This window comes from Rhamphochromis sp. 'chilingali' (assembly GCF_963969265.1).
Source record: "Rhamphochromis sp. 'chilingali' genome assembly, chromosome: 10".
Taxonomy (NCBI): Eukaryota; Metazoa; Chordata; class Actinopteri; order Cichliformes; family Cichlidae; genus Rhamphochromis; species Rhamphochromis sp. 'chilingali'.
In genome coordinates this window covers 3,650,487-3,677,500 of record NC_137937.1, presented here as the reverse complement: position 1 = coordinate 3,677,500, position 27,014 = coordinate 3,650,487, and the positions used below count along the sequence as shown (strand labels likewise).

General features: G+C 41.0%; 1 protein-coding gene across 1 annotated transcript in view; it reads right to left on the bottom strand.

Annotated features, from left to right (window-relative positions):
• galnt9 (polypeptide N-acetylgalactosaminyltransferase 9) overlaps positions 1 to 27,014 on the bottom strand; it is a 115,261-nt gene that overhangs the window by 59,207 nt on the left and 29,040 nt on the right. Inside the window, exons 3-4 of the mRNA XM_080893759.1 lie at positions 24,954 to 25,120; positions 12,086 to 12,260 (exon numbers count right to left, since the gene is read on the bottom strand). Coding sequence (XP_080749885.1) covers positions 12,086 to 12,260; positions 24,954 to 25,120 — 342 coding nt within the window. The remainder of the gene's footprint in view (positions 1 to 12,085; positions 12,261 to 24,953; positions 25,121 to 27,014) is intronic.

The window sequence follows — 27,014 nt, the reverse complement described above, 5'->3', positions numbered from 1 at the left end:
TATTCTCATGTTTACACATATTTAACACACACATTGCAATATTGTCCTCTCTTATACATTTATTTTAATGTACATATTTACAAATTTTCACTCTAACATAGATGCATTTTCATTTATGCATTCCTACATTTTGCTCTCATTTACATGCATTCAATTCAAAACTGATTCATGTTTGTGGCTGTAATGTGACAAAATGTGGGAAAGTTCAAGGGGGCCAAATACTTTTGTTAGCCACTGTATGTTTCTACCTCTTCTTCTTTACAGTATTACAAGAATAAAACATATCTGACAGGCAACAATAACCCTCACGTTAAGTGAAATTTGCATTGATTTTTCATTTAAATCATTTGATATTTCCAAGCCATTTAAAGGGTTAGGTGTTCAATCCAACAATTTAGTCTCTTAACCTGCGTAAGAACAATCTTTTTGAAGGCTCAGATGTGCCATACAGTGCTAGACTATGTAGTGAAACAAAGGCTCTGCTTTTACTTTGAAGACATTTTTACTGTAGCAGAATGCATGACGTGCTTTGCTTGACATGCTCAGCAAAAGTGTTGCTCTGAGCACTTCCTTACCTTGGGCAGATCACCCTGTCATTCCAACCTTTTCCATTCATCTCCTTCTGTCCTTGAGCTCCCACAACACCCTAACCCAGCCTACACCTTCTTTACTGCTGGAATACACGAGAGTGATAAGATAAGAGACAGTGTGGAAATGAGAACACATCTGCTTTTGACAGACGAGGCTGTGTGATCCTCCTTTCTTTATCTGCTATCTCGTGTTCCTTACATTGAGGCCGTTATTCATCCACATCGGTCCTAATCATGCTCAGTTGCAAATAGCAATGAGATTTTCCCTTCTACCAGTAATGACTCATCCAGTACAGCAAACACATGCTGACAACATCCATCACCGCTGGCTCCACAATGCCATTTCTTATATTCAAAGCAGAAGTCCTCTTGATTAATGAACTCTTTGACTACTTGTCTTTCAGTGCAGTCTGCACTTTTGTGGAGGTTCACACCAGGCTGTGCATGCATTTCAGATATTAAAAAAAAAATCAAGGAAACACAATCTATTCATATCTACTTGATTTAACAACAGCAGCATCACAGGATGTCTCATTATCTGTCCTACCTTTGCCCAGAATTGACGTAAAAGCCCTGCAGTCCTCCTTTCAAGGCTGCATTTTTTATTTAAAAATTTTAGATTAATGGATCTCAAATAGAGGAAGATACTCAGGCAGAGAGTTATCAGATAATGGGATCTAACTACACCCTAAGAGCAGCAGGGCCCTAAGTGCCTAAAATAAGATCTTCTTTAATTCTGCATTAAACTCAATGCTGCAGACCGTGTGAGCTGCCCTATAGAAGTAGCTTTTTTTTTAATTCAGTAACTTAAAAAAAAAAAAAAAAGACCCTAACAGACCCCTAGCAGAAAAAAAAGATCTATTAGCACTGAGGTCTTTAAATCTGCTTTGAGTGAAATCTTTCAAAGTTCTTAAAACATATTTATCTTTATTTTGAATGTTTTTTTTTTCATAACTGCGCTTTTATGATCAGGTTTCTCACTATAGTTAAAATATGATTAACAGCAGGTTGTGAACCCAATATGGGCCTTGCCAATGCAATTGCCAATTAAATTATTGCATATTATTGGGATTTTAAAAAACAATTGTATTTCATCACAACATTTTAAAACCAGTCAAACTGACATTGCAGTATGGTACAATTTAGATCTGACAGTGCTAATTTGTGTTTGCTGTGTTATATAGGATAAAGAATCTAAGCCTGCAGTGCCTCTGGCCATCTTTAAGTGCATTAATCTTTAAATGTGCAGCCGTCCACAGTCCTTTCGCCTGGCTGTTTTACAGAGCAGCTCAGACATGCATATGTAGAGTAGATATTAATATTGGGCCAGTCTCCTGCCTCCAATAAAAAAGATGCAGGATTCAAAGAAGGGAAAGGTAGCCATGCAGAATTTAAATTCATTACAGGGTCGAGGCTTTTTTGAAGTAGATAGCGGGATGCAGAGGCATGAACTGGAAAAGGATCAAGGCGCAATGTTAGATTCCTCACCACTTCTAAATGCATTTGCCAAAGACGTGGTTGATATGATACAAACGTAAAGGCAGCATAAAGCCCTGTCTTTTCAGTGCTTTTTGGAGGTTTGCCTGGCCTGTGCTCTGTGAAGCACTCAGTAAGGCTGCAGCCTCCTTTCTCATCTCCAGACAGATATAAACACTGAGCCACTGCCAGACGCTGTGAGCGAGAGGAAAAACATGATTTACTTTATCTAAAAAAATATTTCCCCAGCCTTCAAGACCTCTGGAATTTATGTACCATTGAATTTAATATAATACCACTGCACCTGCATGGCATAATAATAAGCAGAAGGAGTTCTGTGAGATTACCAAAGGAGCCAATATCAAATATACATGTGGCAAAAATAATTAAAAATTACAAGAGGACTGTTTAATCCATTCCTTAGCTTTCTGAATTCCACCAGTTTGTCTCTTCCTTACAAACACTCACCAGGTCACAGTGCAGCAGAACATTCAACATTCATCAAAGTGTTGCTTTCTGAAGCATGTATTTCATTACAACCTCCCTGCATCGACAACCTTATCTCCAGCGCACACTTACGGGAGCTGCTGCTACGTTGTTAATGGTTAATCGTTAATAACCTGAGATTGCAACTGTGCAAGAGACTTCAAAACCAAATAAATATCAATTTCCTCCCCTCCGCAACCGTTTGGTTGAAGTATGGCATACAGTAGGTTCTAATTACAACATGCTCCTCTTTTTTGCTATCAATCCTGTTTATTTACATAGCACGCGGAAGGAAATTGGTCGTCTTTGGAACACAATGGACAACGGCTGCCCAAAGGATGGATGGTTAGAAACTACAGGAGAAGATAGACTGCGAGCATTAAGCCGGTGCAAAACCGCATTAACCACAACGACGATTTCATATCCTCATATTCAAGCGGCGCAAAGCCACAGAAATCAGACTCCATCGCTCTTGTGGTGCAAAACGTTTGCTTATTAACTCCTGAAAAACAAGTGCTTCACCAACTTTTTTTTTTTTTTACAATCTTCCTTTTACAAAGCTGATAAAAAGCACCTGACACCACATAATTTCTATCAGTCACAAGCACTCACGGTGGAAGTAAGTAATAAAAAAGCCTCGAATGTGAATTTTAGCAAACTCTAGTTTGTTTTTAATCCCCATAAATCATGCTTATTCACCTCATATTTTTCTCCTGGTCACCCCCCCACTCCCACCCCTGCAGTTGCTTAATGCCCCCCGTGTTTGAGAACCACAGTCATAAACCAACATGCTGTGAGGGAATGGGAAATGACGTGATACAGCATGATACAATTATGTTTGCTTAAACCCAATAATAAGTTATGCGAAGTAGCAATACATTTCAGCTGCAAATGTACAGCACCTCCGGGGAATACCACGCCAATGAATCACAGCGATGCCACTAAGAGCTGGCAGCATTGTCTCTGGCTCAGTATGCATAGGCACTGTGTACAAGGTCATTGAGGGATATTCACCACAACATCTAGAGGAAACATCCATCTCACTTATCACTGTATGTGTCATAGTGAATAATCACATTATGATAAACGGCTTCTCTTCCATTTGAACAAATAGAAAGTGTAGATACCGCCAGTGAATCTGAGTAAGAGAGTGCATGCTGTTTGCAGGCATACAGTAGATAATAAATGCACACACTCTCTCATACACAAAGAAATCTAAGCGGCGTGAGCAAGCTTGTAGAAGTTGGCTGTCATCTCTTCAGTTGCTATATTCCTTTATCCGGCGACTACTACTAAAAAAAAAATATCACAGGCATTCTGCTCTACTTTCCACTGACTTCTGTAAATAACACTTCATGCAAAAAGCAAAAACCGGAGCTGCAAAATAAAACAAAACTAACAAATCTTCAGCTGCAGGTTGTCAAAGGAAGACGAAGGTGATACATCGGTGAAGGTGTGTGGAGCAGAAAGAAGAGAGCGTCGCACGGTGAACAAAATATGCTGAGGTGGCTTTGGCATGTGGAAGAGGGACGGATGGAGAGGAGGAAGCCTACGCGGAGGTGAGTGGGGTATGTTGCATCAATGACAGGCAAGTCTACTTCTGAGCAAGAACAGATGGGGAAGCAGATGAGGGAACCACTGGGGTGTCAGTTATCATCAGATATGCACCTAGGCATTGATGCAACTTCCTTTGTGAGTGGTGTTTCCTGCCCGGGTCGTGCCACTTCTGGGCCTGTAGTTCCCATATGGGCCATAAATGGCCCGTCAAGCTTCAATAACCGCGGCTTATCAAGTCATCTCTTGGTAAAGGTCCCTTTGATTGCTGACTAATGTTGTGGTGGGATGTTTATAGGTCAGGCCCACTCTGACCTTTAGTGCTTTAATTTCATCTTAATGAAGCAAAACAGAACATTCTGATTACATTATGCCAGTTTACAGAATAAACACACAAAGTTCCCACGTCTTTTATTATAAAAGTTTTACCTGTGAGCAGAGAAACTTTACTGGTAATATGATAGAAAGTTAATATTGGAGTTTATATTTGTTCTAAAATAATCATTGTAGTTGCTTCATTTTCAGAAAATCCTTAAAAGCAAATTCATAAGTAAAACTTAACACAGAATCACATAGTGTAGTAGTAAATGAGCCCAAGGAATAAATAATGATTGTTAAATGATCATCAAAATCATCACATAAAGAAAGACAAGTTTTAAAATGCTGTTTAAACCAGAATGACATAGAAACAATGTGCTGCATAGCCGACTGGATAAACCCAAAGATGATCTGGAGCATCTGTGGCAAGTGAGACAAATGGGCCATAACAACAGCAAAAAACCCCAAAAAGAAACAAATTCAATTGTAACTTTGGGCACTTTGTTACAGCAGCCTGTCACAAACACACATTACTTTTCCAAACTGAATTGTGAATGTAGATTTTGATCCATCATGCAGTACCATCTGGAAAAGATCTGACTGGAAACAGCTTCATTTGTCAGTGTGACTATGATCCCAAACACAGCGCCAATGCAGTAAAAGCACGTATGATTGGAAAACACACACAACACTATCAGCCATGGATTGACCTCCCCAGAGCCCGAACCACAACATTCCTGAAGCAATTTTGGATCATCTTGACAGAGAATGAAACAAAAGCCAGCCAGCATCCAAGGAAGAACTTTGAATATCCTTCGAGAAGCCTGTTTAAAGAAACTACAAGAAAGATTGTCTACAAGAGTTCAGGCTGTGTTAAAGAATAAAGGCGGTGTTGTGTTTACATACACTGCTAAGATGGTGAAGGGTTGCTTACAAGGGGGACTGAATATGAACATATACTCAGTTACCAGTAGGGGGCTCTGTGACTAAGAATGATGGAAGGAGAGAAGAAGTGAAGTGTATGGTGAGATGTAAAATGGCGAGCTACTGCTGAATATTTACGTTCCATTACAAACAAAGCCGTCTCCGTTCTTCTGTCGAAACACCAAAAATTGGCGACGAGGATGAGTGCATCAGTTCCGAGTCCACCATCTTTTCTTCCACATGTGGGTGAGCCGCCGATTCCATTTACTACATGGCGGAAAATATTCGACAATTACATGCTAGTAATCAATGCCACGGGAGACGCATGGCCGGATGCTAGGAAACGCGCTGTTTTGCTACACTGCTTGGGCCCGGAGGGACAGCGGTTATTCAACACGTTACCGGAGCAAGGTGATACATATGCTGACGCCATGAGCGCACTGGAGAAGCACTTTGTGCCGAAAGTGAATGTCGTGGCGTGCCGTCATACATTCAGACAGCGTATTCAACGAGCGGATGAGACTGTTTCTCAGTATGTGGTGGCTCTCAGAGCGTTAGCTTCATCTTGTAACTTTGGACAAATGGAAAGTGAAATGATAAGAGATCAGTTGATCTCCAATGCTCATCTCAGCGTTGTGAAAGACAAACTGTTACTGGAGGATGAACTCACACTGGATAAGGCTCTAACTATTGCGAGCCAGGTAGAAGCAGCAGTCAAAAACGCTACTCTACTCTCCACACCCGGCTCGTGTCCGACCGCGCCTGTTCAGACAGTCGACGCGGCAAATTCCCACTCTCACCAGAGGAGAGGACCTCGCCCCGCTAAAGGCTGCACTCCAGACCAACGCAAACGGGGAGGTTCAAAGCAGCAGCAGCGGAAGTGCTTCAGGTGTGGTTCTCACAAGCACTTAGCTAATGATAAAAACTGCCCGGCTGCTTCTTCAAAATGCAATAACTGCGGGAAAAGGGACATTTTGCCAAGGTATGTAAGTCGTCAGTCAGTGAAGTGAGAGAAGTAGTGGTTCCAGAATTGGCAGTACTGTGCGTGCAAGATGCTAAAATGATGGCAGCTATTCAAGATAAGCTTACCTGCACTGTCGACATTGAAACTGTACAAGGTGGCTCTAAGACAGTAGAGCTGATAGTAGACACTGGAGCTTCTGTGTCTATTCTGCCAGAAACTATCTACAGACAGTATTTTGCAGACTGTTCACTGGTGCGACCTAAAGTCAAACTAGTTACTTATGCTAAAGATGAGTTGGCTGTGATGGGTTGTCTGCCTGCATCAGTTGCACTGCATGCACAGAATGAAAAAGTTCCTGCTTCCTTCTACATTGTCAAAGCTGGTTCCCCGCTATTAGGCCTCGACCTCATTAGAGCACTGAACGTCTGCATCGTCGGAGGCAAAGTGGACCGCATTCAGGATGAAACTGCAGATGATCCGGATTCGTCTAACCAGAAGTCTGCTGTGTACAATGTTGATCCTATTCCACCAGCTCAACTTGGATGTGTTAAAGGGTTCATCCATAAAGTACAGGTAAACAACAATGTGCGGCCTGTACGCCAAAAGATGAGACGCCTGCCATTAAGTGTACGTACAGAGGTGTCAGCAGAACTCTCTCGCTTACTCAAAGCTGGCATAATTGAAAGGATCGATGCAGCTGAGTGGGTGAGTCCTTTGGTCGTGGCCAGAAAGCGAAAAAAGGAGTTGAGACTGTGTGTTGACCTTCGTGAACCCAATAAGAGCATTATTGCTGACTGCCATCCTCTTCCTCATATGGAGGATCTGTTTTCTGACTTGGCAGGTGCCACTCACTACAGCCAGATTGACCTCAGCTCAGCATACCACCAATTACCTTTGCTTTCATCACTCATGAGGGACTGTTCCAGTTCACACGTGTCCCATTTGGCCTAGCATCAGCACCTTCGGCGTTCCAGAAAATGATGCAAACGGTCCTGAAAGATCTGCCTGGTGTTCGCAACTACTTGGATGACATCATCGTCTACGGAACATCAAAGGAGGTGCATGATACACGCCTGCAAGCTGTTCTCCAACGTCTCAGAGATGTCGGCCTGCAGATTAATGCTGGGAAAAGTTCCTTCTGCCAGTCACACATCACATTCCTGGGCCATGTAATCTCAAAGGAAGGCCTACGTCCAAGCCAACATCACCTTACTGCTATTGCCGAGGCTCCTGCTCCAAAGGATATGGCTGCATTGCGCTCGTTCCTGGGTTTGTCATCCTGGTTCAGTAAATTTATTCCAGATTATGCTACACTGGTGGAACCACTGCGACAGTTGCTGAAAACAGACATGAAAGTTGAACTCCAGTGGAACGAGGCAGCGCGTGAGAGCTTCAGTGACCTGAAAAAACTCCTTCTGGAAAGTCCCGCGCTTGCCGTCTATGACCCTGACTTACCTGCTTTTATCACCACAGACGCATCAGACTATGGGCTAGGCGCTGTGTTGACACAGTTACATCCAGATCAAGTGGAGCGGGTTGTGGCGTTCGCCTCCCGAACACTGTCTCCTGCTGAAAGGAAGTACTCCACCACAGAAAAGGAGGCGTTAGCCTGTGTCTGGGCGGTGGAAAGGTGGCGTACATATGTATGGGGCCGCAGATTCACGCTTCGTACTGAACACCAAGCTCTTACTACCCTTCTCAGCACCAAAGGTATGAACAGAGCGGGCATGAGAATCGCACGATGGTCTGCAAGGTTGATGTGTTTTCAGTATGATGTGCAGTACCGTCCTGGTGTTCAGAATGTCATCGCAGACTGCCTCTCACGGGTTCCCCTGATGTACTCCAGCACTGACATTGATGCTGAAAAAGACCTTCTCTTGGAGATAGCTGAAGTTTCTCCTCTCTTGACAGCGACACCGTTGACGGATTTTAAAGCTGAATGTGAGGACTGCCCTGACCTTTCTCTGCTGCGACAGGTTATCCGCTCAGGCTGGCCTAAGGTGAAAAGGTCTCTCCCACCTGAGATACAGCCGTATTTCCTGGTGCGACATGAACTTGCTGTGGAATCACCGTTGGTTTTCCGGGGGACACGTCTGGTGGTCCCAAGGTCCCTGCGGGAAAAGGTGATATGTCTCGCACACGAAGGTCACCAGGGCATAGTTCGCACAAAGCAGCGGCTCAGAGAGCTTTACTGGTGGCCATGCATGGATACTCAAGTCCATGCGATTCTGTCATCGTGCTCAGTCTGTCAATTGTGTGACAAAACGGCCAAAACTGCTCCTACTTCCTTACAGCCGGTTCAGTTTCCAGATGGTCCCTTTCAGCATGTGGCCGTTGACATTGTTGGACCTTTTGACCGCGGGTCGCAGGACTGCAGGTTTGCCATCACACTGGTCGATTACTTCAGCAAATGGCCAGAAGTAGCCTTTACTTCATCAGCTACTACAGACACTGTGATTAGGTTCTTGTCTTCAGTTTTTGCACGGGAGGGAAACCCTTGTGAGCTTACCACAGATAATGGACCACAATTCACTTCATCTGCCTTTGCTGATTTCCTGAAGGAAAGGGGCATCAAGCACATCAGAACAAGTGTGTATCACCCTCAAGTGAACAGGTGTGTTGAAAGATTCAACAGAGTGCTGAAGGACTGTGTTCAGGCTGCACAGGTGTCCCAGAAGCTGTGGAAGCCCGCCGTGACAGAGATGCTACAGAATTACCGTGCTACAGCTCATGCAACGACTGGAGCAGCTCCGTTCCAGCTTCTCAGAGGGAGACCCATGAGAACAAAGCTAAATGTCCTGCCGTTTCCCAAAGACACAGGACAGTATGACCAATGCAGGGCCAGAGTCTCTCACCAGCAACGTAAGAGTAAACGCTACACTGATGCAAAGAGGGGGGCAAAACCTCCCCAGCTTGTGGTCGGTGACAGGGTGCGGATACGTAAACCTTTCCAAGTGGGGAAGGGAGAGAGACAGTTCACTGATCCACTGTCAGTGCAGCAACAGACTGGACTGAGCACCTTCATCTTGAGTGATGGAAAGAGATGGAATGCAGCCCGTTTCTCACTCTGCCGCGCAGAGAATGCTGAGCCGTTGCAGGCTGGTGACGAGGTTGAAAATAACACAAGAGAAACTCCTAAAAGACCTTCTGTTCCTAACAGACCGAGACAGTTACCAGCTTGGACCAAGGATTATGTTATGAAATGAGTTTTAAAAAAAAAATGAAAAGAAAAAAAAGTGAAAAAAACACGCTTGAGCTGTTGGGTGCTAATGTTAAGTTCCATACTGCTAGTTTTGAGGTCCAAGTATAATAGAGGATTGATTTACTGTGATTTATTTGTGAGTTTTGTGACTTAAGGTTGTTAAGTTACTACAGTAACCTTAACGGTACAAGTATTCATTATAAAGGACGATTTAGGCACCATAACAAGATTGTATGTTAAGATCACGGGTATAGTTCAAACAGTAATGTTATAAGTGAAATAGGTATTGAAAATGCTGTCTGGTTGCAAAGTTTACTACTGATAATGTTCTGTGCAAATAGTAATGTTGCCATGCTAAGTAAGTAATACTGAGGTAGTAGAATTCTGTGAGAATGAGGAGAGATGTTGTGTTTACATACACTGCTAAGATCGTGAAGGGTTGCTTACAAGGGGGACTGAATATGAACATATACTCAGTTACCAGTAGGGGGCTCTGTGACTAAGAATGATGGAAGGAGAGAAGAAGTGAAGTGTATGGTGAGATGTAAAATGGCGAGCTACTGCTGAATATATATACGTTCCATTACAAACCAAGCCGTCTCCGTTCTTCTGTCGAAACACCACAGGCGGTCATACTAAATACTGACTGTCATCAGTTATGTCTATTATAATATCAGTTTTCATCTTATTTTAAAGTGAACAGTGAAGTCTGGAGAGAAGAAGTGAAGGAGTATTTACTTGATTATATATTGTGTGGAGATCAGGGAAATTATTTTACTGCTATTGTCCAGATTAATAATGTAATCTACAGTATTGATATTGCATTCAGATGTTTAAACAATGTGTGTCTTTCAGAAAGACTAAGCCACAGGCTGACAGGAAACTGCAGGGTTGCAGAAAGTTTGCAGAAGTGAAACCGAAAGCATTCTGAGGAGCTGGTTAGACGAGGCTATGTGAATAACTAGGGTATTCAAATTGTCTGTTATACTTTTATATTCTTGTATTAAGCTTTTAGTAGAGGTTCTTGATTAAAACATTTATTTAGTAGATGACATATACATAGTTTCAGTTCGGTTATTACATATATGAGAGTGGCTTCTGTCTCTCTGTCTGGTGAGAGGTCAGGAGCTAGTCGGCGAGGTGAAATAGGGTGCAATTGTGGTTAGCACACAGATACACACACACACACACACTTAGTTAAAGAGAATCATTTATAGGTGGAAGTTTAATCATGTTTTGCTCGGGGTTGCAAAAAGAGCAGTTTGTCGCAGAACTGCTGCTGATGTGTCAAGATGATAAGCGAGCATCCGGCAGTGACAGGAAGTACCTGCCATGAAGATAGAAGACAATGTTCTTTTTAAACTGTGTTAAAAGTCATTGTGGTTTTGATTTGACGTATCCATATATTCTGTCTGATGACGCATGAGGGGGTGTCAGTAAGTTCAATCCCTGATGGTATAAAAAATCTGTTTATGCTTTGATTAAGTCGAAGATTAATTCCTGTCTGCGTACAGAGAGGTCTTCCCACGCGTGTATTCATTAAAATCAATTGTTTGACCAAGATCTTCTGGACCATGGTTGTTTGTACTCTCCTCCTCAATATTTGAACCTTAACAATTGCTTACATTTATTGTCCTAATTGTAGAAGCATTGAATACACTGGAAATATCTGAATGTCATAATTATAAGGAAGACTTGACTTATTTGGGAAATTTTGGGAGGTTTGATCAACAGTTCTGTTGATTGTAGAGACATGTGCATTATTTCTTTGTGTTTTTCTTTTGACCAGTTTATGACTAAGAAGAACTGGCATGACAGCTGTCACAAATCTGAATAGCACATTTGGATGTGTTTATATTTCTTGCATCTATTTAGCTGTAAAGATCGAAAAGCATTCAGAGATGCTGTAGACTCAGTCTTCCTCATCTTCTTCCTTGTCCCTTTCTTGACTCTCAGGCAGCTTCCAGGGAACAAAGCTTCATCAGACACTGACGGCATGACAGGCTCAAATTAGGTGCCAATTACATCTTTTTGAGTTACTTGTTTGCCGTTAAACTTAAGCAGCAGGCAGACATTGGACTGAGACCCCCAGAAGTAATTTCATATCGCAAAATGAGCCCAGAGCCTGCAAGTAAAATAATTTTGAAATGCACAACATTTGAGCTACCTCTTTAATTACACTCACTCTCACATTTCACAGTGGTTGACTCGCTCTCACTTGTCGTAAGTGTGTATTTGCTCGACAGGTAATGCCATATTAGCCGGGCTGTCTTTTTATCCAGCTCTAACCAAAAGTGATTCTTACAATTTAAAAAAGGAAATGCAAAGAGGAAAAGGATTACCAGCTAGAAACCCTTCTGCATAATAAGCGCCACTGTCCTGAAAAACGCTGTCTCGGTTAGAACCTCGCCTGGTGTTTTATCAGAATGCTTAGATCAGACCAGACTGCATAATTGAGTGATAATAAATTTACATGACATCCCTCTGTTCTAAAAAACATAAAAAGCAAAGGCAAAGGTGAGAGAGGACAGAGAAACCGCTTAGACCTTTTCAAGTTAAACATGACCTTACCAGCCGGTGTTGAACTCGACGTGAGCGTCAAAGAAGCCGACGACGGGAGCCGTGGCCGCGTTCCAGCCATGTATACGGGCCCGGATCAGACCCTCCCGCTTGCTGTTTCTCACAATCTTTACGAGGCCTGGGTAACGTTTGTTCACATACTGATCCAAGTTGAATTTCAGCTCCACTGGAAGAGATTAGAGAGAGCCCTCCTTTAAAAGACACCCACATGACAACAGGAAAACATTAACAAGGTAGCTGTAGTCAGTGATTTTTAGCTCAGAAAATCCCTTCTTTCCCCTTTCAGAGTGTTTAACTTTTAGATTACACCTAAAGAGAAATAGTGATCACCAAATGCAATCAGTTATTCGTATTACTCACTAAAAAAGCCATTACTTTTCTTTACTAAGTACTCATCAGCAAGAGCAATCAGCAGCATTACTTTCTTAGCCAACCCAGCTCTGATCAAACGCACACCCCATCTACTCTGAGTTTGAAGCTTTATTCAGTGATTCATGAATGTGTGCTTATCAGTGACTGAGGTTTGCCAGCTCAGTCAAACAGAGAGACAGAGCCTAATAGAGTCCTGCTCATCCCACAGACAACTGATCGCGTTCTGGTGACTTTACATGTGGTCATGGTGCCTCCTGGTCGGTTACTTCTACTAGGAGACCAAAAAAATCAGAAAAACATGATTATATACCTCCTTCTCACCTCCAGTGTGGTATGATGTACTACAAATGGGACTAAGGTACCCAGAACAAAGTCTGTGTGAGCTGAAAAGCTGAGCATACGAGAAATAAGACCCGAGGCATCAACAAGAAGAAGAGGGAAACATCTGGGATCCTGACACTAAATATGTCTACTTGTGCAGCAAGCAGTTTGTCACCAAGTCAAATATCCAGCTGGCAGTTTTAGTTTCCTGTACTCTCCAAGTTAAACTGAAGCATTTTCACATCAGCGTGTACTGGAGTGAAATTTGGATCAATTCAAAAGGCTGTGAAATACATCAGCTTTCTTACAGCTAACTCCACAATGTCCAATTCTGAAACTGTTGGGACCCTGTGTAAAAGGGAAATCAAGCCAAAATGCAATGAACTGCAAATTTCATCAACACATATTTTATTCAAAATAAAACTCAGAAAACAGATCAAGTCTTTAAACTGAGCAAAGGTACAATTTTAAGAAAAAATCTAAACTCAATTTGAATTTGATGGAAGCTGAGGGGACCAGCTGCTGGACTTTTAGACAAGGAATGTTTTAAGCTGGTGAAAGGATCTGACCGCAGGTGGGAAAGTTAAGCACTCAGATTCTTTTGGTACGAAGCCATGTGTTTGCTAAATCTGCACTATGCAGCAGTATGTGGTCGTGCACCATTGTCCTTTTGGTGCACGACAAGTCCTTTTCTTAAAAAATGCAGTACAGCACATCTAGATGCTTTTCTAGATGTGCAAGCTGCCAATTCCATGGGCATTAATGCACCTCCGATGAAGGACGCTTCTGAAATGACTGCTGGGATTAAGCTGGATGGCCTCTCTGCTCTTTAGTTTAGATGATTTGTGCATGTTTTTCAAAAACATGCAACTTCTTCTTTGCATGCAGGGCTTCAACCAGCTTTTTTGAATTTCTGGAAGTGTTCCTGAGCCGCTGCACTGATTTCCTCAACAAAATCATGCCTGTTTTTAATGTCTCTTGCACACAGCAGATGATCGTAATCTCTTGATGATATTATAAACTGTAGATGATGAGATACTCAAAATTTTTACAATTTTTACTTTGAAGAATATTATTTTGTATTTTCTTCTTAGAAACTCTCGTCTTTAGGAGCATTTACTTCTCCAGCCTTTTGCTGCTCCTGTCCCAACTCTTTTAAATGTTTTTCTGCGATCAAATTCAAAACAAGGCAATAATTATTTTTTCATGAAATATTAAAATTGGTCAGTTTAAACATTTAATGTGTGTTCTGTGTTCTATTGTGAATTAAATATGTGTTTGTGAGATTAGTAAATCATTGCTTTCTGTTTTTTCACCTACAGTCTCAGCACTTTCATATGATAACATCTGCTATAACTACAGCTGTCTTGTGAATGTCTCTTTGTGTTATCAGATAAATGATATTTATATGAATAAAACTAAACTGAGTTGAATCATTCAGAACTTGAAATGAAGTTTGAAACTTGAAAAAAAGCTCCGTTTTCTTCAGTTGTATTGCTTCCATTAGAGCATCTTTTAGAGGACAATGGTGGATTTGATGTACTCGTTAGAGGCTTATTCAAGACAATCAACTTGCAGCCATTGCTGACTTGCAATAAAGGGGATACCAGCAGAATATTGCTTACTTAAAACCATTGCAGGCTTTCTCAGCATCAAACCAAGGAAACACTGAAGGTTTCAAAGCAGACAGAGCACAGCAATCTAAAACATTTAGTCTGATAGAAACTTGATCAGTGGAATCCAAAGCGTAAAAAGACAGACCAAAAGTGGGTACGCCATTAGAAGATCAATACATCAAGCTTGATCATTGATACAGAATTGGCAAACCAAATACAGGAAGAATCCAGAAAGTCAAAGTTCTGTCAAAAGAAAAATGTCTGATAGTGGTCTGAGAGGACTAAACACAAGAAAGGTCTGCTTCAGAAGAACAGTAAGAACCCTCTGCTTTGCATCATTGTGAATAAGGATTCATAATGAAGCAGAACACTGATTCTGAGCATACTAGAGCAGCGGTCCCCAACCGTTTTTGCGCCACGGACCGGTTTATGCCCGACAATATTTTCACAGACCGGCCTTTAAGGTGTCGCGGATAAATACAACAAAATAAAACTAGTACCGGTACCGAAAAAAAGAAGATTTATTCATAACACACGTGAAAAGACCCAGGAAAACAGAGTTAATGATAAAAACGATAACAAAATAACGCTGAAAACCGATAAAAACCCTGAAAACCACACATTTCACACCTGAGCCTCAACTCTCGCGGCCGGTACCGGCCCGAGGCCCGGGGGTTGGGCACCGCTGTACTAGACCATGCTTCCATTCAAAAAAAAGGGGAGCATAGCCAACACAAGAATACTTATAACTCCTCAATCACGATGTCATAAGTCACTGGACACTGTGAACATCCACGGTCACCACTTCATGCATAATGGACCTTCCATGTGTATGGACATGTGCAGGTATACGTATGTATATAAGATAAGATAAGATAAGATAACCTTTATTAGTCCCACACGTGGGAAATTTGTTTTGTCACAGCAGGAAGTGGACAGTGCAAAAGTTATGAGGCAAAAATTAGAATACAATAAGAATAAATACAGTACACAACTGTACAGAATAGAATAAAATAAAAATGTACATATGTATACATATGTATATTTAGTGTGTACATGTGTGTGTAAATAGGAATAATAGTGGTACAATAGCTAAATCAAGCTATATAGTTTATGTCTTCCATATTTCCAACCATATCCATAATCACATACTGTGTATGCTACCATTGTATATAGTGTATTATCTTACTTTTTTTCATTGATTGTACTTATTTGTATTTTTGTATTTCCTTCTGATATCTGTACCTGAGCTGAGGTGACGCAAAAATTTCCCCGTTGTGGGATCAATAAAGTCTTATCTTATCTCGTCTTACTTAGAAATTCATCTTAAATTTTCCAGTAATTGTTTCATTTAATTAGAAACTGCTGGAAAACATGAGCTTTTCCTTTAATATTCTGTATAGATGTGTATAGATGTTAATGTTGTGTATTTCTATTCTAGTCACTTGAGACCAAGTTAACGATTTCTATACAAGTTACTGTAGTCCTAAGGCATTCCTCATCGCAAGTCTTTATTCCAACTGGATTATAATATTGTCTCTGCTCTGCTCTCCTCTCACGGATGAGGCTGGCTGTCATCACTGGAAACAAAGTTTGATGGGTAAACAGCCAGTTGTGCAAATTGCTGTCTGTGTTTCGTCGGAGGATAGATGGCTGTTTGAGCTTCTCCTCTGGGTTACTGCTGAGCGCTCCACTTTCTGAGGGAGAGATTAATAAGGAAGCGTGTGGCACATCGGCTCTGAACAGCATCCACACCTAGCTTCTGACTTCAGCTAGCAACATAAATCAGCCGGTGAAAGTACAAGAAAAATGGCAGTCTAATCCCCTGTGTGTCATTGAGGAGACATAGTGAAGGATTGTCAGGAGTCTTTTTCTAGCTGAAGGTCTTAACATACAGTGGTGAATGCTGCAGGGAGAGAGGGTGAATTTGCTGGTATCCTACTGGCCCTCGAAGAGACAGAAAAAAAGCATGAGCATTTAACACTAAATTAACCAGTAATCCCACAGACTGCAGTACCTGCAGACCCCTGAGGCTTTTTCCCATCATTTTAATTTCCATGATTTTGTCATTTAGTTCCCAATGACTTCATATCATTCGTTTCTAGTTCTATTTTACATATTGCTTTTTAAAAGTACCAGTATGTTGAGGTCCTAGGGGAACCCAGTCAAAAGTATGTAATTTTGGAGATTTAATAGATGCCCCTCATATTTGCCACGGGTCCTAGCTAAAGAAAAAAGAAAGGAAAAAAAAAGGGTATTCTTTCATTTTGTAGACAGATACAGATGCAATAGATACAACTTCCCTAATAGGCAATTTGCAAAATTGTCTAAGCTAAGCTAGATTAATGGTGTTGAAGTCCACGTGAACACTACATCAGGTAAGTAAACAATTAGACAGAATTTGAATGACCATTTATTACTGTAAATGTATTTAACAAGGGTGCCATGGTAACAAACTTTGAAGGCATACTGGTAGTTTGTACTTATATTGCAGCTTTGCCCCTGCTCTTATTTTGACACCGTGGTACTTTTGCCACTACTACAGCTACTACAGAGCAGTCATCCGAAGCATTTTCTGTAAAAAAATTACTTTTTAATATTTGTGACTGTGATGACATACATCTTTTCTGTGTTTGTAGTTGTGGCGGGGCGTGGTCTGAGAGACGGATGCACCTGCACAGCATCTGCAATCCCACCTTTCTGGCATAAAAAGCTGTGCTGTCTGTCTGTGGTTGTTAGAGATGGTGATGTGTGCGGCTGGAAAGCTGCAGCCGCTGTGTGTACAGCATCCAAGTTAATAAGTATGCTGAAAAGCATTGAACTGTCAGGTCTGCTGTGGGTCATTTACAGCAGTAAACTATTTGAGTACCTCCTCTGCTGATGACATATATGAGGTGGTCATTTAGAACATTCATCCTGACAGGTTGAGATGATGTCGATTAATTTGAATCAAAATCAGCTTCTACTGTTTGATATTTTCAAATCACTCAAATTAAAAGTCAAGAGAAAAATCAATAATTTTATGACTTTCCCCCCCCTTTATAAATCGGTAATGATGTGCACCATGGTGGTGTAGGTAGGTAAAAAGGTCCTAATCCAACATCAGGGCCTTTCTGGGTGCAGTTTGCATGTCATGTTCTTCCTGCGTCTGTGTGGGTTCTTTCCAGGTACTCTGGCTTCCTCCCTCAGTCCAAAGACACGCAGTTAGTGAGGTCAGGTTAATTGATGATTCTAAATTGGCACTGTGAGTGCAAATGTCTGTCTGTCTCTCTGTTCCAGCACTGCGACACGCTGGCGATCCGTCCACGGTGTACTCATCTCTCACCCTATGGAAGCTGAACTCTGAATAAGATAACAAATGGATGGATGGAAAAGGTAACGATTAAGGAGCACCCACAGAAGAGGGAATGTGTTTGCTATGCATCACTTTGTAGCAGTTGGTCCCTAACCACTGCCTACTGCTGTCTCCAGTGTATTGAAAGGTTTAACCAGCAGTTACTGTGCCTGTCATCTCTTGAAGGTTGAATGTTGGCATTGACTTCCTGTGGTCTCTGCTCACTGCTAGTCACTTTCTGTGTTGATACCCCTTTAATGTGTCCCAAATGGTAAGAAGCATCCCATCCTGCAAAAGCTGGACTTATTAAAGTTTGACTTTTTCTCTTTCATCTACTTTTTATCCAGCTCTTTAAAGGATCACAAAGGGATGGATACACATGAAAACGTTGTGGGAATTTAATAATAACATCACGTAAAATAATTTATGAACTATAAGGTTTGTAGGGTTCAGCTTATTGAATTTAAATCAGTCACTGTTAGAAGCTGCATTGTAAAGCCCCTCAGCAGCTTAGTTCTGATTGCACCCATAGCAGGTTTCGGACCTGTGCAGTGAGGCTCCTTCATCATCAGTCTACCCTGCAGCTACAATACAATAAAAGCTATTAGGGTGTAATAATTACTAGGCTTTGCTGGAAAGAAGAAAAGTTATGGGGCTCTCTCTGATCCTTGCAAATAAAACGCTGGAATGCATCCATCGGAAGAGAGTTATGGAGCTGGGAATACATTTTAAAGTACTGGCAATGCAACATGGCAGAGGATAACTATCCATCATACTGTGAATTTAAATGAATACATACTGTGCAAGGAACACCATGAATCCCTGGAAGTCATGGGAGGTTATAGAGTGCTGTGTTAAGGGTGGATGATGAAGTGTTACTGAACATTCTTTTTAAAGCCTGAACATTCACTCCTTCCTGCTGTCCAAAGAGATGTCTAACTGGCAGTCTATTAAAATTAACCCCCAGGATTTTCTCCTCCAATAAGACCAGCCTCAGAACACCTCTTAATTATGTTTTTGTCTGGCGAAGTAAAATGATCACCTTCAGAGGAAAGAGATTTACTTGTGCAACACAAACCACAGGCCACATTCTTTTAACTCTGGATTTATTGACTTGTCTCCGACACTGATCCCTGAACAGGCCAGATATCGATCGCTTTAATCAATCATGAGCAGAATAGTAAAGTTACCTAATGGGTAAACTGGCTCACCACAAGTAATGTGATGATGGATTAAATATTAAAAAAGGAATCATGTGCTTGTCATCCTGACACGAAAGCTTCCAGCTGAAACGCTGCGTCAGAGTACAGTACAGTTCGTCACTGTAAGTGGAAAACGTTTTTGTCAACACGCTTCAGAGTTGCAGAAATGATTTGTGCCGCGGCATGTCAGCAATATTGAGGTCACCCACCTCTCACGCATTTATTGGGAACAGCATGACAGTAAACTGGTTGGTGTTTGATCTTTTCCTCTTCTAACGTACCTGATCTTAATGTCTGAGCATCTGCTTCATTTTAAATTCTTATCGCTCAACATCTTGCTTGATTTTCTCTGAATAACTGACAGATAAATTGCTAGAGATACTGTACAGCTTGTTTGCTGCAAGCAATGACTGAAAGCTGTAAAAGTTGTAGCAGGCAAAATGCTTTTTGACATTGTTAGGGGAAAAAAGTCTACGCTAATCTTTCAATATACTGGAAGTGAAATTAGAGGGAACTAGAGTCCTGTAGCTACTCTAGGCTCTGTTATCTGGATTTAGAAAGCCTAGCCAGTTTTATCAGTCCAGACTAAAAGGGTAAAAAGGTTAACACAGGAAGTACGACGTGGTGGTGCGATGGGCCAGTTTCCCCTGAGAGAGCACGATTGCAATCCCAGGTTAAACCTGTAACGCCTGAACCATGAAACAAAGAACATTTACATTTTTTAACTAAATTGTTTCTTGAACCTTCTATGAAAAAATAAATAAATAAACATCAATTTGCATATGTATTGCTTAAAAATTTGTTAAAGATTTTTATTGAGCAATTTCTTCATGTTTTTGTCAGGAAAAGAAAAATTAAGCTGATGACACAGACGTCTCAAAGACTCACACAAGATCACGTCTAACACTTGGGTGAGACAAAAGTCAGGCGTATGACTTATTTTTAAAACAGGAAAAAAAAATCCATGCACACCTTCACCACCATGTGTTATATGGGACAGTTTAATTTAATTTTTTATGTTCCAGAACTTAGAAAAATTATGGAAACTTGGTGGCGCTTATTTAAGATAACTAAGTTAGAGCAACGTATTTATTCTAAGTAGGGCTGGGTAGCATGAGGAAAATCTAAAATCACAATATTTTTTGGCTATATCACGACACACGATGTATATCATGATGTGCTTAAATAACATTCAAATACAAATGTTATTTTGAAGCATATAGTGCCTAAACATGCACTGGTATACTCATTCAAATTGACCACTCCATATTTGTTTTCTACTTTGAATACAAAAAATCAGAATGAATTAAAAAAAAAATTTAACCATCAGCTGCACACAGATGTTTTCACAAATGGCAGTATTGCCACAGTAAATCTCTATCTGTGGTTTTAACAAACAAATAGCAACAATAAAGGACATCAAGCAATAATTCACGAGACAAAATAAAACAAGTGAAATTACAAAGGTGCTCTTTTTTTAATTGTAACATATAAGAATTATAAGACAAAAAAATGTAGCGACCTCAAACCAAGAACAGTCACAGGCGTCACAGCTGGTTTATTTAACGTTTTCTGTGTGGGGAGACGTTGATATGCAGAGTTTAAAACAGTGATAACTTTGCAATGGATGACTTTTCAGCTGGTGGAATAAATTTGCTACCTTTTGCAGCAATAGTTTCAACAGAATACAACACGCATGGCAATTTATACTCGACGGTTGCAATAAAACCATTTGAACCATCATACTTGGAAAAACCTGCGATACCTCGAGTAAATTCGATATATCGCCAACCCCTTTTTCTGAGACTACTAGATGCAGTTAATAAAGAAATGGAGTTCTGCATTGTGCGAACTTCTAATTCAAATATTTGTTTCAAGCCTTTGCTGGTGGGAGGAGCTTAGAGCAGAGAAAGAAAAGCTGCAGGAGGAAGGCTGTGTATCTATTTTTCTAGATTTCTGCTTCCTGCTGCAAATTTAACCAAAGAAAACTCTTGTTCCTTAATTATTTCTGAAAATGAGGACTCAGTTCCATTCAAACAAAAAGAAATATATTTGATTGTATATTCAATTGAATGTGCATTTTCTTTGCCTAATTAATTGTCTGTGAGAGGAATTTCTTGCTCTTTGCTAATGAGCATGCCGTCTGTTCTGAAGAATAAATCTGATTTAATGTATGCAACGTTTAAAGCAATTCAGTATTGACTTGAAATGTATATTACAAGCTGTAATCAACATGGCTTTCAGTTTATATCGTGTTTTCATTATATGAATCATTAAGTTGTCAATTTATGATGGTATCTGCTGGAATTTAATACCGTAGGCCTCATTGAGTCTTTCCTTGCTACTCGCATTATGAACAGCTATGAACTGGAGTCATCCTGACTGACACACACAGTCACAGCTCATCAATGGGGAAGGGTAAATTTAGTATAGCACACTAGAAGCAGTGCTACCTGTCATCAAACAAATGTCACAGTGAAGAAAATGTGTCGCCGTGGCATGGCAAACATGTTTCCTGTGTGTGATTTTTTACTCCAGGAGTGGCTGTGCCTCAGTTCATTTCACTGAGTTTTACTTAAACGAGCAGGGACAGTAAGAGGCAGCCACTAAAGGTCAAACAGTCCAGTCTGCATGTTAATTTTCTAATGTCACAGCGCCGCAACTCCCAAGACACCACTCGCACATCTGCACAAATTATCATCAGTGTTGGTAAACATACACTAAGAGAAGCTGATGGATGCGATAATGACCTGAAACTGACCTTTCATTACAGATGAATGAGGCACGTGGTCAATTAAAGCACAGTGCAGTCACATGCTGTTAGTCATGTAGTGTGATGTCTGCAGACTAACGTTAACCTCTTTTACAGCAGTTTTAATTTGTCCGTTTTCAGCAGAGACAACTTTATTGTGACAGTTTTGACAAGCTTCCATTCCTGCAGTGGCCACGATTCTGGGGTGAAATAACTTGGAAAAGAATGCCGGCTTTATGTTTTGCTACTTTACGTTTGAGCCAGCATTCATTACTTTTTTGCTGAACCGTGCACATGGACCAAAAAGCAATAAAGATGAAGATAAAATCAAAAGAGTGAGTTGAATACTGGTAAAACTACAGGACTGAAGGGAAATGTAATGTTGAATCCATGCAATGCTTTTATCAGTCAAAATGAGTGATGATGAATGGATAAAAACATTGTAAACCCAGATTTTATTACTTCACAAATACATAATTGATTCCCTCTTTTTTCCTTTTTCTTTAGGTAATTGCTTCAAAATTAGATTTTTGAAGGCGTTCTACACGTAGCCATGTACTTAGAAATGCAACCTAATTATGTATTTGTTTTGCAAATGCTGCTGACTGACTGGCTGCATTAATGTGTCCTACACTCTTTGAATGAGAACCTTAAAGAAGAGACAGCTAGCACAGGCAGGTACTGGACCAGAAACAATCGCACTAGACAAAACAACAAGTGGAGACTGTGACATGACCAGAACTTGCATTATCGGTGCCTTTGAAATGGCTGCTTTGAAGATGTTGACCAGGTCTGTGACCATTCACCAACACTCGCAGTGTTCAGAACAACTTTGGCACTTCAAGATGGTGACAAAAACCTGCTACCAGGGCCATCAGTTTGCAATTGAATGTAGTCAAGTTGGTAACTACTTGCAGCTGTTTATAATAATGTAGTAATAAGCTATAATAAATCAGGAAAAGATCTGTGCTGGAAAACCTAAGAAGCATGAGAAAATGACCAGAATACAGCCAGCAGAGCTGAGTCCCCTACTGCAAAGAAACACATAGACGCTTGGCACAGCTGACTTGGATTTATTGAAATTTTCTGGCAATCTCTCTTCCTCTATAAATTGGACTGCAATTATGTGCAGGCGACCTGCACAATCCCTTTGCAATTAAAAGTGGTTACCAGGCTGGGTATCGTCACTGATTCACAAGGTTCCGATTCGATTCAATTTCAACTCAGACAGTCAAAAATATTATCATTGTGATCATTTATCATTACATATCCATATTTTATATGTATATATAAAAACAAAGCTGACACTCGTGAGACTTCACCATAGGTTTGAGCATCACAGCAGGTGGCTTTGTGTCAAAGTAACTGAAGATAAAAAAACAGAAAACATGAAGATTTTTCTGGCCTGGCTTTCTATGGCAGATAACCGCCTTAAAAATATTCTGCAGTAGAACAAAAACTGAGGAAAACCACGAATCAACATATGAACATTACCTAATGCTGCTGAAGTGAAGCAGCATTAGGTAAAGTTACAGAGGATTAATTAGAGACACAGCTAAGCGTTTTGCAATTTGGCATAATTTTAAAATGAGGCTTTCTTGTCTTTGATGAATTTGGATTGGAGAGTGACGAAACCTGCAGCTTCAGAATCTGTGAGACATCGTCTTTCAGCACCAACAGCATGTACGTGTGCGTGTCGTCGGGTCGCGCTTTGTGTTTATATCTTTTTGCGGCATGCGTTTACCTGCTCTTTAATTATTTGCTGTTTTAGCTGTTTGGCAGTTGATAAAATAGTTTTGTGAGCTTGAAGCTGAGATTCTGGCATTTCTGGCAAAATACTTTTAGATTTCAAAATCGATTCAGGATTTGATGAATCACAATTGCTTTGTTCAAACTAAAATCGAGTCAAATTGGGAAATCGATTTTTTAAATCCACCCCTATTAGTCGCCCAGAGGTTGAGGACTTTGCATGTGCATACACTGGGCACCCAGTTGGTTATCGTAATTACTTGCAATCACTTGCTAAATGCAAAAATATTCAATTGAATCACGGGGCAGCCACCAATTGCTTCTAGCCGGATGGAGGTTGCTGTCCTATCTTTACTGTAGTGTGACTGAGCAGCTAGTAGGAAACAAGACATAGGTGAACACTATGAAGGCGAGATACATAGTCTAAAAAGCAGGAAAGAATAAAACAGACAGGAAGCCAAGTATATTTCAAAGGGAAATGACTGCAGAACACATGCCAACCCAATTAGCCCGAGCTTTCGTACTACTAAATAATAACAACTGTTCCTCGTTTGAAAATAATCCACCGACGAAGTCACTGGAGAGGTTTTGTTTACTACTACAGTCAAGCCGATATAATGAGACATGAGGTCAGACTCCATTCTCTCTGTTCGCTGACTTTTAAAGCCTCCCTTTTTAATGGTCGGCAGTTAGAGGCTTAGTGGGGAATGGAAATGTGCCAGTGGTGACTCCTGGTTTGCCTTCTTTTAGTATGTTATTTATGCGTCCTTTTCTTCTGCCAGCCTGAGGGAGGCAGGCTTGCTACTCAGTGCCAAGTGAAGAAGGGCCAAGCATGGTCTGGAATCTAGTTCATTGTGACTCGCTCTCCAAACAGGAAAGCTTTGGGGAGATGAAGCTAAGCATCATCAGCTGCTGTGGGCACCGAGGAGTGGAAACCACTGAAGGATTTGCCCACATCGCCATGGAGACAGTAGTACACGGCAGTGTAGATGAGACAAATCCATCCCTGCTCCCCCCACTTTTTTTATGCTATTTTAAAACCTGGTGCTCAAGTGTTTACCCTCAGGGGTTCGCCATCACCTCAACCGTTACTCACGAACCCAAACAGACATAAAAAACTCAGAAAAGTGTGGTACAGGAACACATAAGAAAATACTCAAATATACCGTAGCATAAACAGACCAACAATTCAGACATGAATTTAAAAACGTCGCGCTGTTCCATGAGAGAAGACAGCCAGAGTTAAATAAAGTGGCTGTCTCAACTGAATAAGCAAACCATAAGATTTTTTTTTTAATTCCCTGTCCGAGAATAAGCTTAGAGATAGGATCCTGATACAAAAAACAAAAACATGTTGCAATAAGGAAATACTGTAACTGGCTAGATTTCAATTAAAGCTTTCAGTTAATGTTAAAGAACAAAGACTGACCTCAACAGAAAAACAACTGGTATTTTTTAAGAGAATTAAAACCAATATAAGATATTATATTAATAAAACCGTGAAAGGTCTTACCACTGTCACTGTTGTCATCTACCAAGATGATCTCCTTCAGCAGGTGTGCCGGTGTGTGATTGACCACACTGTGGACGGAGCGCAGGATCACTGACAGAGCCTCATTCACAAAGATAAAGACTACTGAGATCTGAGGAAGGTCCTCTGGGTACGTCATCTGCTTACACCTGATAAAAGAAATGCAAGAATTATTCACCGATATTAAACCTACGCTGACTTTATTAATTGCATTTTTCCTTCAAAGGATTAATATGAATATATTAGAGAAGACAAAGAGTATATTCAAGAAGCTGTTGCTTGCTGCAAGGTAGATTGTGAGTTTTATACATGTATGTTAATGTGAGTCTACAGCAAGGAAAGGTTTGCTAAGTTTGAAAATTGTGGAGCCATCTCAGGGGTCGTGTTGTGACCTTCAGGAAGGCTGAAGCCGACACTTTGAAATGTTGTAGCAGGGACATCACAGGAGTAACTCGTGGTATTACAGTTTTTCTCGATTGCTTAAACACTATAACCAGGCTTTTAAACTAAAATTTCAAAACCGTAACGCTATTTTTCAAAAAGCTCACCCATTTCCCTGAACTATAAACACTATTCCCTGCTTTGACACATGAGTCAAATTTGGTGAACTGTTACTGCAAAACTCTACACACAAATCCCTACATTTTTCAGTGCTTACACCATGTAGTCATTTAGAAAGCACTAGCATTCAATAATGTTAACTTAAGTCAGCATAGCTTGAGCTCAATTAGCACACAATTAACCAGGTGGAAACACTAGGAGTCAAAATTTATCACACACCAATCAGAACCTTCGAATGTGTGACAGTTACAGTAATGAGTGCTTCTATTTTTGTAGGACACAGAGACGACCACCTGGTGGAGGCAGGTTAAGGCTTTTGTCGGAGGGGCAAGAGAGGGAACTTGTAAACATGGTAATTGCAAATAATGTAATCCGCCTGCAAGAGATTCAAAGGAGAGTGATTGAGGATGATCATCTTTTTCGAGGCATAAATGCCATCAGCCTCTCCACAATTGACCGCATCCTCCGAAAGAATCAATTCCGGATGAAACAGGCATACCGAGTCCCTTTCGAACGAAACTCTGACAGAGTGAAAAACCAACGTGTGGAATATGTTCAGGTATGAGTTTGGATATTGTATAAAGTATTGTGTACCATCACAGCATGGCAGTTTATGCTGCCATTTCAGCACTCTTGAACTGTGGTTCAGGGTACCGATTGACTCTACTGTGTTATGTGTTTTGCAGAGAATCTTTGAGATTGAAGGACGGCCTGTTCCCCATGAAATAATCTTTGTGGATGAGGCAGGTTTTAACCTGACCAAAAGAAGGAAAAGGGGGAGGAACATAATTGGCCATCGGGCTATTGTAAATGTCCCTGGTCAGCGTGGGGGGAATGTCACTATGTGCACAGCCATCAGCCAACGAGGGGTACTCCACCGCCATGCCGTACTAGGACCCTATAACACTATGCTTCTCCTTGCTTTTCTTGATGGTTTAAGACAACATATGTTCCAGCTGGACTACAGGGAACCAGCACAGCCAGAGCAGCCTCACTACGTTGTTGTGTGGGATAACGTCAGCTTCCATCGCGCTGCTCTGGTTCGTGACTGGTTTACCAATAACCCAAGGTTTTCTAATATCTTTCTGCCTGCATACTCTCCCTTTCTAAACCCGATAGAGGAGTTATTTTCGGCATGGCGGTGGAAAGTGTATGACCGAGAACCTTATGTCCGTGTTCACCTCCTTCAGGCCATGGAAGAAGCCTGCCTAGACATATCAGTAGATGCATGCCAGGGGTGGATCAGGCATGCAAGAGGATTTTACCCCCGCTGCCTGGCTAGGGCCAATATAGCCTGTGATGTGGATGAGATTCTCTGGCCTGACCCAGACCAAAGACAAGATGCTGAGGTGGAATAATGTTTTTTGGTGTGTGTTGTACTGTATAGTACATGAATAAAAATGTGCCACTGTACATACATTGGTTGCGTCTTTTGTGTTTATCATGTGAAAAGGTTTTTGAAGGGGAGAACCATAAGCAACC